Below are 13,354 nucleotides of genomic sequence, written 5' to 3'. Positions count from 1 at the left end.
TAATACATCAGTGGGCTGGGATGGGATGTGACTTCCCAAAGCTGAGATGGGCTCACTGATAAGAGGTGTCTGCCACTGTCTTGGCCACTTGACCCAAAACTCCAGAGCACCTCAAAATCTAGGCACCAATGCAAATCCAAAATTGCTTCCCAAGATCCCATAGCTGAAAAAGTTTCTGGGAATGGCTTTTTTCTTAGTCTTTCAAACTTCCTTGGGTATTGTGTGTTGCCTCAAAAACACCCACGTCACTCCTCCTACACCTGTGTTTACACATCTCTGAATCCCCCATGATGCCTAATACAGTGTTCAAAACATAGCTCAGAACGGACAACATCACTGGACACTCCCAAACACGGAGTGGATTTGGTTCATAGTGCCTACTGCCCATGGGTTTAAGCAGGCTCACCCATGAATATTCAGCACTGAGAAAAGATGATGAAGTCCTGGAAATTAATAACACTGCCCTCAAGTTCAGGTAGTTATTTTGATTCTGTTAGGCTGAAGACGAAATCGTATACCTGAGTCTCTCCTGGAAAGAAAAAAGTGGGAAGGAAGTGCCAGGAACCTTGAGATAATTACCAAAAGAGAAAATAAGAGAAATACCCTCAAGTGAAGGAGGTATATATATGAAGAAAAACATAACTGACAGTCTGTCTTTGTGGCAACTAGGGAATCTCCTGCATAGGACATCAGGGAAATGACATACTTTCTCCACAGGATCCCCAGTGATGAGTGGAAACTGTCGCTATGATGCCTACAGAATTGTGGTCAATGAGATACACACAATTCGCAAAAAAAAAAAGGAACAAGATGTAACGGCAACTGGAGTAAAGGCTTCAACATTTCATTCCTATGTCCAAGGCTTTAATGTGAAAATCCTATGTCCAAGGCTTTAATGTGAAAAGTCATATGAGTTACACAAAAGGAAATAAAATTCCAGGACCTGGAAAGTACCCACCTCCATGGACTTAAGAGACAGTTCGTGAAACTTGTAAGACTAGTCAGGACCCCAGTGAAAGGTGTAAGGTTTACAGAGTTGATGAATCAAATAAAACCTGACCTTAATTAGGAGCCCCTGCCCAATAACTGCAGGTTTATTCTTCAAAGGCATAACCAGATTCTATGCCTCTAAAATGGCCTTGAGATTCTATTATTATTTTTTCTTAGTAGACTCCTAGCCAATACGGTAATATTGTTCCCCTTGATTGGGCAAAGTCTTGTCTACTTATCTATCAATCTTATGTAAATTGTGTTTATAAAGGTGCAACTGTGTTTTGTAAAATATTGTACTGGTTTACATACTGTTTTTGAAGATGTCTGAAATAGGAGAATCCAAACTAACTAATGTCTGATTTATTAAAGTTATGGGCATTAAATGCCTAGAAAAATTGTGACATTTGTGAGAAACGTATATAATAAATTTATAATCATAGTTAAAATGTCCAAGGAAATTTGGTTACATAAACATAAAATGGTTAGGATTTGATTTATGCATTATAGGAACATTAATCAAGGAACAAATGAGTTTGTTCTTATTTTTTATGCAAATATTAGATTTATAAATAAAATCTGTCAGATAAATTTAAACATTTAGAAAAGTAAATTTAGACACTCTTTGACATGTGTAAAAGGTTTCCCATGGAAGTAAAAATTAACTGGAATTTGGTGAAGCCTTTCATCTCATGGATTCCCAACTCTACAATCGAGAGAGAAAAGCAAGAGAACCCTGAACAGTGAAAGGCCATGCCTACAGACCTCTAAACCAAAGAAAGTTTCCAAAGCCTTCTCTGGCAAATGTCCACTGATTCCAAAAGAACCAGAACTGCCTGGCAGGGAACAGGAGAGGGAAGAGGAGAAGGGCATCCCTCTAGAGCACACATAACACAAATGGTCTGGGATGGGACAGGGCTTCCAAAGCTGAGGTGAGCTCACTGACAAGGGGTGTCTGCCAATGCCATATATGCATGGCTACCTGACCTGAAAACCTAGGACACCTCAAAATCTAGGAGTTTATTTGCTCCTTTCAAACTAGTAGCGGAAAAAAACTGGGGCTGGAAAGTTTAAGCAAACTGCCTTTATGTGAGAAAAAAAAAAATTGGCTGCAAGAACCTCAGTTTGCATCGTACAGCCCTCAAAACTAAAGCCCATGACTACCCACCCCCAGAATCTTGAAGAGTATTGTTTTCATGCTTCTTTCACATTTCAACCAAAGCTGAAAAATGTAGCCAGTCCTCATGGAAATTTCAGTGATGGACTCCTGCTATCAAATTTTTAAACGGTCCTATTTCTCTTCTCACGCCCAGGGGTGAATGGTAAGTGAGAACTCAAGTGTCCACTGTACCATTCTCCTCCCTCAAAGTGAGCTCAAAGTTCAGAGGAAAGGAAACAGTCATCACTCCACTGTCAACAGGGGCATGCTAGAGGATCCCAGGTTTTGGCAGAGGCTAACAGAGGCCCTGGAATCTTTATGTTCGTTGAGTACTTTCAGGTGGGCAACTTTCATTTCCATCAAAATAGTGGAAGGCAAAAAAATTCGTCAGAAGTGTGTCCCAATTTCATAGACTGACAGATGGAGGTGTGTAGTAATACATCTTTTATTACTTCCCTTGACAGCTACAGACTGCATGTGGAGTTTAACTGGGCTGATACATACATTTTGCAGGTGCATTGTTGAGAGAGAATTTTTTGGACATTTTTTCTGGCTAGCACAGAAATAAAGTACCTAGGTAGGGAAAGACATTTCCTGGTAGTTAAAGAGTGTTTCTCCTTACTACTCCAAGCGCTCTCTCCAGTCACATAACCCTAACATAAGCATTTTTAACGCCTGCCAAATTTATTCTCAAACATGGGATAGGCCAGCCTGCATTAAAGGGTTCTCATCTGTTGGGTTTATGAAATGATTTGTAATCATCAACTCTATAAATATGGGTATGTAACTTTCTTTACTAAAGCATCAGGCTCCACAAGGGACTATATTTGTGTCATACATAGATAAATAGCTTGGGATGATTAAACTTGATATCCTAAATTTGATTTTCATAGGAAACTGAAATTGCACTGTACCCTTACAGCAATTCTAGTTAACAAGTACCTGAGGCTTAGAGAAACTGGTTCTTCAGTAGCCAGTAACATCGGGGTCACACTACATTTGATGAATAATTTGATGAATAATTCTTCCCAGTGGCACTCACACCTGATATGCACATTGTGTGGATTAGAGAGTTTTTGGACACACAGAAGAAAAACATCACTTTCTATCGCCAGTTGCTCATGCTACAGGTATATCACCTAACGAAAACAAGATTTCTCTGAGGAATGTGAAATGTAGTTAGTGTTTTCACCATGTAATTATTCTGCCATGATCTTCAAGATCCTGAGACAGAAACAAACCTGATTACATTGTTTTTTCATGTCCTGATGTAACTTTCCATTACGGTACTGAGCAGGGTCCCCATCTCCCAGACAACAGTTCTGATGCAGATGAATTATCAAAAGTGGAAGTGGGATGATCTTAGCAATTAAGCCCCATGGCTTAAATAATGGTGTGTGGGGCTGGGCACCATGGCTCATGCCTATAATCCCAGCACTTTGGGAGGCTGAGGCAGAAGGATAAGTTGAGGCCGCCTGGGCAACATAGTGAGACCCCATCTCTACAAAAATAAAAATAAAAACATTAGCTGCATATGGTGGTACATGCCTATAGTCCCAGCTACTTGGGAGGCTAAGGCAGGAGGATCACTTGAGCCCAGGAGGCCAAGGGTGCAGTGAGCCATGATCAGCCATCAAGACCCCATCTCAAAAATAAATGAATAAATGTGTGTGGTATAAACATAATTATATCATATAAGGAATAAAGCATATATGAAACTATACTTAATTATACATATACATTTTATCTTAAAATATAACATCAAACTTCTATATCTGAAATTGAAGTCTAGCTGGCATACTATAAAGGCATTTAGTTATGTAGCTTTCATTAATTTCAGTGAGAAACAGGCTCCCAATCTTTATTAATACTTGAAATTTTAAAAACTTACTATCCATCCATCCATCCATCCATCTATCTATCTATCTATCTATCTATCTATCTATCTATCTATCTATCTATCTATCTATCTGAGAAGGGGTCTCACTATGTCACTCAGGTTGGAGTGCAGTGGCGTGATCATAGCTTACTGCAGCCTCAAACTCCTGCACTCAAGAGATCCTCCCGCGGCAGCCTCCCAAATAGCTGGGACTAAAGGCATGTGCCACCATGCCTAACAATTTTTAAATTATTTTTTTGTAGAAACAGAGTTTCACCATGTTGCCCAGGCTTTAAAGCTTACCTTTTAAACCCATGGCTTTGCATTTCAGATACCTGGATGATGACCAGGACAAACTGTTGCAAACAGAGTGGATCTATAGGGACCTACACACTGACTGACCCACATGGCTGCTCGAAAGGAAAGGAAAATGCATTCTGCCGCAGAGTCCCAGCTTCTGTCTCCACAAGCTAAAGAGTCTTCTACAATCCACAAACCTAGCATCCCAGGACAATATATTTATGTTGGCTAATTTTATGTCAGCTTGACTGGGACACAGAGTGGTCAGATATCTAATCCAACTTTACCCTGGGTGTTTCTACATGAGTTTAACATTTAAAATGATAGACCTAGTAAGGCAGGCTGCCCTCTCTAATGTGCATGGGCCTCATGCAATCACTTTGAATGCATGAATAGAACAAAAAAACTGGCCTTTCCCCAAGGGAGAGGGAATTCTTCCTGCTTGACTGCTTTCAAGCTTGAGCAGTAGTCTTTCTCCTGCCTTTGGACTCCAATTCAACATCAGCTCTTCCTGAGTCTTGGGCCTGCTGATTACAGATCTTGGGACCTCTCAGCCTCCATAATCACAGAGCCAATTCCTTATCATCTCTTTCTATAAGTGTATCTCCTATTGGTTCTGGTTCTCTGGAGAAACCTGCCTAATACAATATTATAAGTGGAAAAAAAACTTCCCCTATAGAGTCAGCAAGAGGGAGCTGAGGAAGCCTCATTCATCACCAAGGTAAGAGAGGGAAGAGGCCACAGCAGCTAACAATGGTGACACTGTTAGAAAGTATATGGAACTTGAAATACAGTCCGATTGAATTATTCCTACTAGGAGCCTGGAATGGGGAACCAAGAAGGCAAGAGATTAGTATATGGTGGTGGAGAGCATAGGAGGAAAGGTCAGACAAAATAGAGAAGACCTGCTCAAAGATGAATTTGGTTTTCGTTTTGTTTTGTTTTGTATTTTCTGAAGAAGTTATTAGGCCAGTGGCAGTGGCTCACACCTGTAATCCCAGCACTTTGGGATGCCGAGGCAGGAGGATCGCTTGAGCCCAAGAGTTTGAGACCAGCCTGGGCAACACAGTTCGACATCACCTCTACAAAAAATTAAAAAAAAAAAAAAAAAAAAAATAGCCAGGCATGGTGGCACATGGCTGTGGTTCCAGTTACTCAAGAGGCTGAGGCGGGAGGATCACTGGCGCCCAGGAGCTCAAGGCTGCAATGAGCTGTGATCATACCACTGCACTCCAGCCTAGGTGACAAAATGAGGCCCTGTCACAAAAAAGAAAAAAAAAAAAAAAAAGACATTACTATTCACCCACATTCAGATAGACGCGTTCTTTCCAATCTATGTGAATTCATGCCACTCTATGCTACCCGCCACCCTCCAGGGCAACAGTTGTGACCACATGGGCAACTGCTGCTAAGTCTCAAATCCTTATCAAAAATGCTAAGTGACAGCTAACCAAGGTGTGAAGAGTTTTGCTTTTTCATTCTCGTTGATTTAAATGGCGTGTGCTCCGGAAAACTCTTCTGTGGGTTAGCTTCTGCGTTCTTCTCACAACACTCAAGTGTACTTAAAATCACATTTGTTCTGGTTCACAGAGGGAGGAAATGGAGGGTGTCAAAGGAAATACTTGCAGGATTTCAAACATTACAGGATCACAGACATTCTTTTCCAATGTAAAGACATTCCAGGAAAGCCTCAAACTGGTGTAGTGTGTACAGGCTTGTGATGTAAAAGAGAATCTAGGGTTCATTAATTCCTATCATGGCTAAAGACCTCACTGGTTTTACCTGTTTAACTGTGCTCAGGTTTTGAAATTAGTGCTCAGAAGTCTTTCATTCCACTGCCACAGTGTTCCTCACCAAAAGGTCTTGTCTTTTGCCAGCTCAGTATTCACAGTCTTCACAAGAGAAGGCTAATTCTGAAATAACTATGTAGCCTGCACAGGGCTGGTGAAAGTCCAGCGGCCTCATTCTACCAATGGCTTTTCAAGCCTTTCTTCCTCCCACATACCCCTTCTCCTACTGCTTTAAATGTCCTTTCTTCCCCAGGATTAAGAGTGGAATTTCTAGAGATGGAATACACGTAATCAAATAGTGTTTCTGAAACTTCTTAGTTATGTGTGACCTTGGGACAATTATTCACCATGTTGTGCCTCAGTTTCCTCAACAGCAAAATGTGAAAAAATTATAATCCCTAGTGTGTAGGGTTATGAGGATGAACTGAGTTCATGGGTCTAGTTCTTGGAGCAGTGCCTGGAACATGGTAAATGTCAGTAAGTGTTACTCATTCTTCCGGCCCCAACAGGTGGTAGATTGCTTGTAGTTCAAGTATAGAACCACACAGGTTCTAGACATGGGTCCACGGTGGAGAAAGCATCCATTTACCAGCCTACCTCCCACCAAGACTGAGCAAGGATTACATCTTCTTTCTTTTTATGTTTCCCAGCACCTAGTGTGGTAAGTACCTGACACAGAGCAGGTATTCAGTGAATGTAGATTGAGTGCTTGAAGGGACACTAATTCTAATTCTAAGGAGGAGAGTATGTCACCTAAGGGATGCTGTTTATGAATAACAATGGCAATGCAGTAAATGTAAGCTCCAGCTAGAACCCTGGTAAGAAACACAATTCACTCTTCTGGGATTTTAAAATAATTTACATTCATTTGCTTTAAAATCTTTCAAATAAGGTCACTTTTGTTTATATACTTGTCATTCTTACCAGCATAGAGAGAGGTAAGTATAACAAAACTAACCGAAGCAATGTTTCTTCAACTCCTGGAGACCAAAATCCTAGAAACTGTCTTCAGCAATCTCAAAAGGTTACATTTAATTTTCAACCGCACATAATATACAATTATGACTATTAAAGAGTCGCTGAAAATATCTTTCCAAGTACAAACAAAAGCAAAGCATCAACAGAGACCCAGGACAAGGCAGAAGTGACGACTACATTATGAAGGGTCAGCTCCCCAAACTCACACACCCCCCAAGAGGAGAAGGGATAACAGGATCAGCACCAGACTCACTCACTCTCCTCTCAGTCACGGTGAGACTTTTGATTTCGGTGTCAAAAAAAAACCCTCTGTGGAAAGTGCTCTTCCTGTGAAAACACCTGCTAAAAAGCAAGCCTGAAACAAGGTCAGTCATTGCCCTGGCACACGTTCACTAGTTCCTCAGAATGAGCGCCCTCAAGGTATTTGGTGGGGGACAGAGGCAGGAGGAGATGGAGACAGACCAACAAAACAGCCAGACACACGCGCACATACACACACACGCACATACATACACACACACACATACACACACGCACATACACACACACGCACATACACACACACGCGCATACACACACGCACATACATACGCGTGCATACACACGCGCATACACACACGCGTATACACACGTGCACATACACACGCATACACACACACGCATACACACACGCGCGCATACACACACACGCGCACATACACACACACAGAGTTCTAGTCTCCGCCACAGTAACGCAACTCATTAAATGCCACAGCCTCTCTTCTGTGTGACTTTTGTTACTCCCATGAGGAATAGCCAAAGATTTAAACACATTGTCAAGTCAGATTAATCAAAGCCATATTCTCTAGTTAAGCGTAAAGAAAAAGAAGTCATAAAGGAATTCAAATCTGTTCACATCTTGTAACAGAAAAGAATAGGTGGATTCGTATCTGCTATGGTTTGAATAGGTCCCATCCAAAATTCAGGGGTTGCCAGTGTGATACTATGAACAGGTGGGCCTTCGAGAGGTGACTAGGTTGTGAGGGCTGCTCCCTTATTTCTTGGCCAAATAACATTTCTCACTCAATTAAAAGACTCTGGGAAGATCAGTCTAAGTTCACCTGGCTATTATCTAGAATGATAAAGGCTATGAACCAAGTGAATGAGCTACTCAAAAAGCCAAAATAAAAATTCTGAAGGGCTCAGCTACTTTGGTTTTTTTTTTTTAATGACTCTGGGTAGTAGGCACTCAAGGAAGCCCACTTACCACGATATCCTCAGGAAATGTGTCTCTACTGAAGGAGCCATCATCAAACATGACCTCGTAGAAGGTCTGCGACGTCACAGCCATCACTCTGCAACTGTAATACCGGGTGTTCCGATGCTTCGTGATGACCGTCTGTCCCACGGAAATGACCTTCTCGCAAGCCTTGGGCTTCTAAAAGAAGGGACGCGAAAAAGAAAATAAATAAGAGAGAGAACAGGAAAAGAAAGGACATAAAATAAAAAGTATTCATTTGAAAATCAATCATTTATTTCGCCAAGATTTTTAAAATTTTTTTAACTTAATATTGAAGAATAATTTCAAACTTACAAAAAAGTTGCAAGAATACAAATAGTATAAATAATACTTGTTTATACTATCACTCTTTACCCAGGTTCATCCATTGGTTTTGTGTGTGTATGCATATACAAAGAGAGAAGGAATATGTGTGTGTGTGTATATATATATATACACACGTGTATGTGTATATCCAAATATATCAACTTCAGGAAACTGAACACTGATAGGATACTTTAATCTCCATCTGCACTCCAGTTGGTCAAATGATCCAATAATGGCCATTATGGTATCCACCTTCCCTACCCTCAAACTCCCAGGTACAGAAATCCAGTCTAGACTCAAGTATTGCGTTTAGTTGCCACATCTCTTTAGGCTTCTTTAATCAGGACCATTTCCTCTGTCTTTGTTTATGGCAGTGATACTTTGGAAGGATACAATTCTTCCTCCTCTTGCTTTTTAACAAAGCATGTGTCTTAAGCTTCCTTATGATTAGATTCAGGTTATACATTTTTGGCCAGAATCCCAAATAGGTGATGTTGTCTTGTTCTCAGGATATTTCATATGAAGGTACGTGATGTTTGCTTACCCCTCAGTGGTGATGTTAATTTTGATCCTGATCAAAGTATAGTTCAATTTCTCCACTTAATTACTATTTTTCTATTATACTAAAGCAATCTGTGAAAGACACTTTTGTCACTATGTAAATGTCCTGTTCCTCTTAAACTGTTTGGAATTAGTGTCCATTGAGTTTCGTGCATAATCTTTACTGCAATGGTGGTGTATACTGATTTTTCCTGCTCTACCACCCCATCCACATTTATTATTTAGTTGACATTTGGTAACCAGGAGTCGCCCATATTTCCCTGCACGCATCCATCCATCCATTCATCCATCCAACCATCCATCCATCAATCCATCTGTCCATCTGTCTTTATTCATCCATTGTCATTATGGGCTGATGAATTCCTCCTCCCCAGTTGTTTATAGTTCATATTTTACTTTATTATTTTGGTGTTCAAACTGTCCCAGATTTGACCAATCACAGCCCCCTTCTGGTTCTTGTGATCTTCTTTTTTTTTTTTTTTTTAACCAGCAGTTCCTTACTATCTTGTCTGATAAGATGTTTCAGGATCATCTTGCACTAGTCCTGAAATTAGCCATTCCAGGAGTATAGTTCAGTTCAGAGGGGCAGTGACATTAGAAACTCAGATACAGGTGCTTAGGTATGCTCTTATTTCAGGAGTATCCTTGATTCTCAGTTGTTCCAGCAGATGGAACAATGAAATACATGCATTTAACATGTGCACATTTATGTGCATAAATACACACATGCATATATCAATTTGCCACAAGCACACATATATTGGAAATCACCAGTTCAGAGTGATATCCCTATTCATCCCTGCAGGTTCTTTCTTGCCTCCCTCTATTCTGTATTTGTATCTTCATCCTTTTTCAGCGAAAACGTTGGCTTCTACAATATAAACCCATTTACTCATTTGCTCAATCCCTAAATACACCCAAGTAATTTTTCAGACCTGTAGGAGAGCTGTAGTAATAGTTTTAGACTAGAAAAACTAACACATATGACAGTTCATCTTATTTTTAAATTAAAAATTAAGACTCAAGTTCAATTACCAGCTCATACTGATAACAGCTGGGTTGCAGTCCTTTCCTAAGAATATGGGCATGAGTTGTAGACTCCATCTTTATTTCATTTTCTCCCTCCCCCTATTCTCCTTCCACACATATTCCTGGCATCCTATAAAACCATGTGTAGGCCTCAGGGTATACACATCATGCTAAGGAAACATAAGACTTAAGAACAAATGACTTCTCTCAGAAATACCTGGCAGAGTGATTGGCACATATTAAGTGCTCTAGAAATGTTAGCTTGATGTGTTTTGGGTTGCTTGATTGTCAAGATAAGGCTATAGTCCCTGTTCCCCTTTCAGGAACTCTGTCTACAAAGCCCGTACCTACTAGGAAGAGACTGCAGTCAATATCTAATGCCAAAGTCTGCTCTGAAGACTGGATCTTCTTTATACCAGCCTCAAAGGCTCATGCATCAACTCTGATTTGTTGGATGTCATGAGCTCTGACCTGCTGGGAAGGCCCTGAACCAAGTTCATGGGAAGGTCCAGGCCCTCATAATCCCGAAGGGACCAAAATTAGCCTGACATGTCATCTGTACCTACAGGAAGCTGGGACTCATTAAACCCCAGTATTTTCTTGCATAGATATTTAGAACACTCCTGGGAAATTCAGTTTATCATCATCCAGAATCACAAGTCAATTAGAGGCTTTGCTTTTGTTTCCCCCATGAATTTCAAAAAAGCTAAAACACACCTTGTAGTGTGCACAGTGTTATGCTTAATCTTTTTCTTCTAGAAACCAAACAAAGACATTCCCAGAGAGTCATTCATTGACTAATTTCCTCAACAGTCATCTATAGCTAGCCAGTGGGCACCAGATCTGGTGTTGGAGAGTCAAATATACAAAACCACTAAGGCTGTATTCCTTCCTGGAACAGGCCTACACAGGTATGCGCCATGAAGCCACTTCACAGGTGGTGTGAGAGAAGACTGATGAACACATTCCAGCATGCCAACTGCAGCAGGACTCCTCATTCCTGGGCGTGCAGCAGTCAGAATTAGGGGAAGAACACAATCAAGGACAGAGTGACAGGCATGACCAAAGGCCCAGAAGCAGGAAGCAGCCATTCTGTTGTGGGAAATGCAAGAGGTCTTGCTATGGTGTAGAAAGTAGGAGAAATTAGAGAAATGGCCTAGGGACCAGGGGTCAGGCCACTGGGAGTAGGGGAGAACCGTTCTTATGCCATCCTAGGGAGTCTAAATGTTATTCTGTGAACCTAGGAAGCCACTGAGGGGTTTAGATATAGAAGACAGGTGATCCAGGTCTGTATGGCCATAGACAAGGGGCTGGTGGAGCTTAGAGCGACAGTACAGTGGGAGATGAGGATCTGGAGAAAGGAACTGGGGACAAGAATGCTCATGATTTGGACAAAGGGGCAGGCCCCCTCCCAACACACATCTTCGTAAGGGTCTCTAACCATCTCTGCCATCTAGTGTCCCACATACCTGACAGAACAAAAGGATACTTTCCTTCTTTCCTCCCTGAAATCATTCCCCAGTGATTAGTGGGTTGCTTGGGAAATTTTTCTATACCTTTAAGTGTGGGTAGGTATGTAAACATTTGACAAAGCACAACAGTAAGAAGCCTGATTTATATCACTATACTTGAAGTAGAAATCTTTAACAGCTAGGTGATAGTATTTAACATATACTGAGATAATTATGCAGTTTAAGACTTTACCCCCATTCATTCCCTTTAAATATATCCAACCTTAAAAAACCTTTTAAACTAAGAGAATGACTTGGATGTAGTAATTAATATGAGTGGAGGCACAGCATGCAAGTGATGCGACTCCAAGATTGGGCCCGTGACAGCTACTTCAGGTTGTACAGGTTACAACTAACTCTAGGAGGCCACATTCACAACCTGTGTGGCCACAGACAGTGGCCCTGAGTGATGTGGATTAGGGATACACAGGCTTCATCTTGGCAGAACTTTCTTGCAGATGCTGCCCTCTCTGTCAAACTGAAACACAGTCATGGTCAGAAATACAAGCACTGTATTTTAATATGGTATTAGTTATTTAGTGTATATTGGAAGTTTTACTAAAAATTGTTTGCCCTCAAAGGGGACAATGTGTTGGGATTTGCATTCTAAGCTGATTACTCTTTCAAGCTGTGTGATCTCGGGGGTGTTACATAACCCTTGTCATCCTCAGCTTCAGTTTGGTCACCTATGAAAGAAATTATACCTAAATCAAAGTTATGCTATAAAACAGGATGAAGCACAAAGGTTGCCTAGCCTCATCGGTAGCAGACTCTCAGCAAATCCTAACTGGCTTCATCTAGGAAATGAAGAACATACCTGAGACCTTCAGCTCAGGCAAATCAACCACTTTCTACAGTGCCTGAGTCATTGGCATGGATGAGTGGGCAGTACCCTGACTTCACACTGACAAGTCCCAAATCACTGCTGAAAAAACAATCTAGGCACCTACCCTTCACCTCACCCGCTCCAGCAGCCTCTGACCCTACTCTTGTCAAATTCAGGCACACGGCTACGGTCCCTAGGAAGGAAAGCATAATGTGGTCTCCTCTGCATCCCCAGGGCTCCCAGAGCCTTTGTTTACAACTCTTTTAAGACCCTGGCCACATGACTCTTTCAGTTACCATCCCTTTAATGACAGGGTAAACTCTGCGAATCAGTGCTAGAGCTTGTCTTTTTATCCAGAGAACCCAGCACGGTGTCTGTAACACTGTTCCTGACAGATGAACAGTGAATCAATGAATGGATGGATAAACGAGTGGGTGAGTGCATGCGCACAAATTTTCAAAATGGAAGAGGAATGAATTCTATCTGCTTCTGTCCAGAAAAGGGCAAAGAGAAGCAAAGGGGCATTGTAGAGTGATATCCCTATTCATCCCTACAGGTTCTGTTTCTTTGGATTCTCTTTCTTTGGCTGGGTGTGCATGTATTTGGGGTAGGGGAAGGGAATAAAGAAGGTTTATGGTGAAATTCACAGGGTCTGGAAAGTAGAAGAGGCCAGCCAAGAGAAAAGGAAGGTGATGCAGGCTTTATAAGGAAGAGGCTGGTTCCAGATCACAACCATTTTCTTCCTG

The 13,354-nt window shown here is 41.3% G+C and overlaps 1 protein-coding gene across 8 annotated transcripts in view; it reads right to left on the bottom strand.

The window, feature by feature from the left end:
- Positions 1-13,354, bottom strand: part of KDM4C (lysine demethylase 4C) — a 425,827-nt gene that overhangs the window by 37,225 nt on the left and 375,248 nt on the right. For all 8 annotated transcript variants that reach the window (XR_004177866.1, XR_004177865.1, XM_009188789.4 and 5 more), the window contains one exon: positions 8,343-8,513. Coding sequence is in view for 6 of the 8 variants with exons in the window: in XM_009188789.4 (XP_009187053.1) it covers positions 8,343-8,513 (171 nt within the window). In the remaining 2 variants the exon portion in view is untranslated. The remainder of the gene's footprint in view (positions 1-8,342; positions 8,514-13,354) is intronic.

Source organism: Papio anubis, chromosome 13 (genome assembly GCF_008728515.1).
Source record: "Papio anubis isolate 15944 chromosome 13, Panubis1.0, whole genome shotgun sequence".
NCBI classification, from domain to species: Eukaryota; Metazoa; Chordata; class Mammalia; order Primates; family Cercopithecidae; genus Papio; species Papio anubis.
The sequence above is the reverse complement of the archived record's forward strand: the minus strand, read 5'-3'. Positions and strand labels throughout refer to the sequence as shown.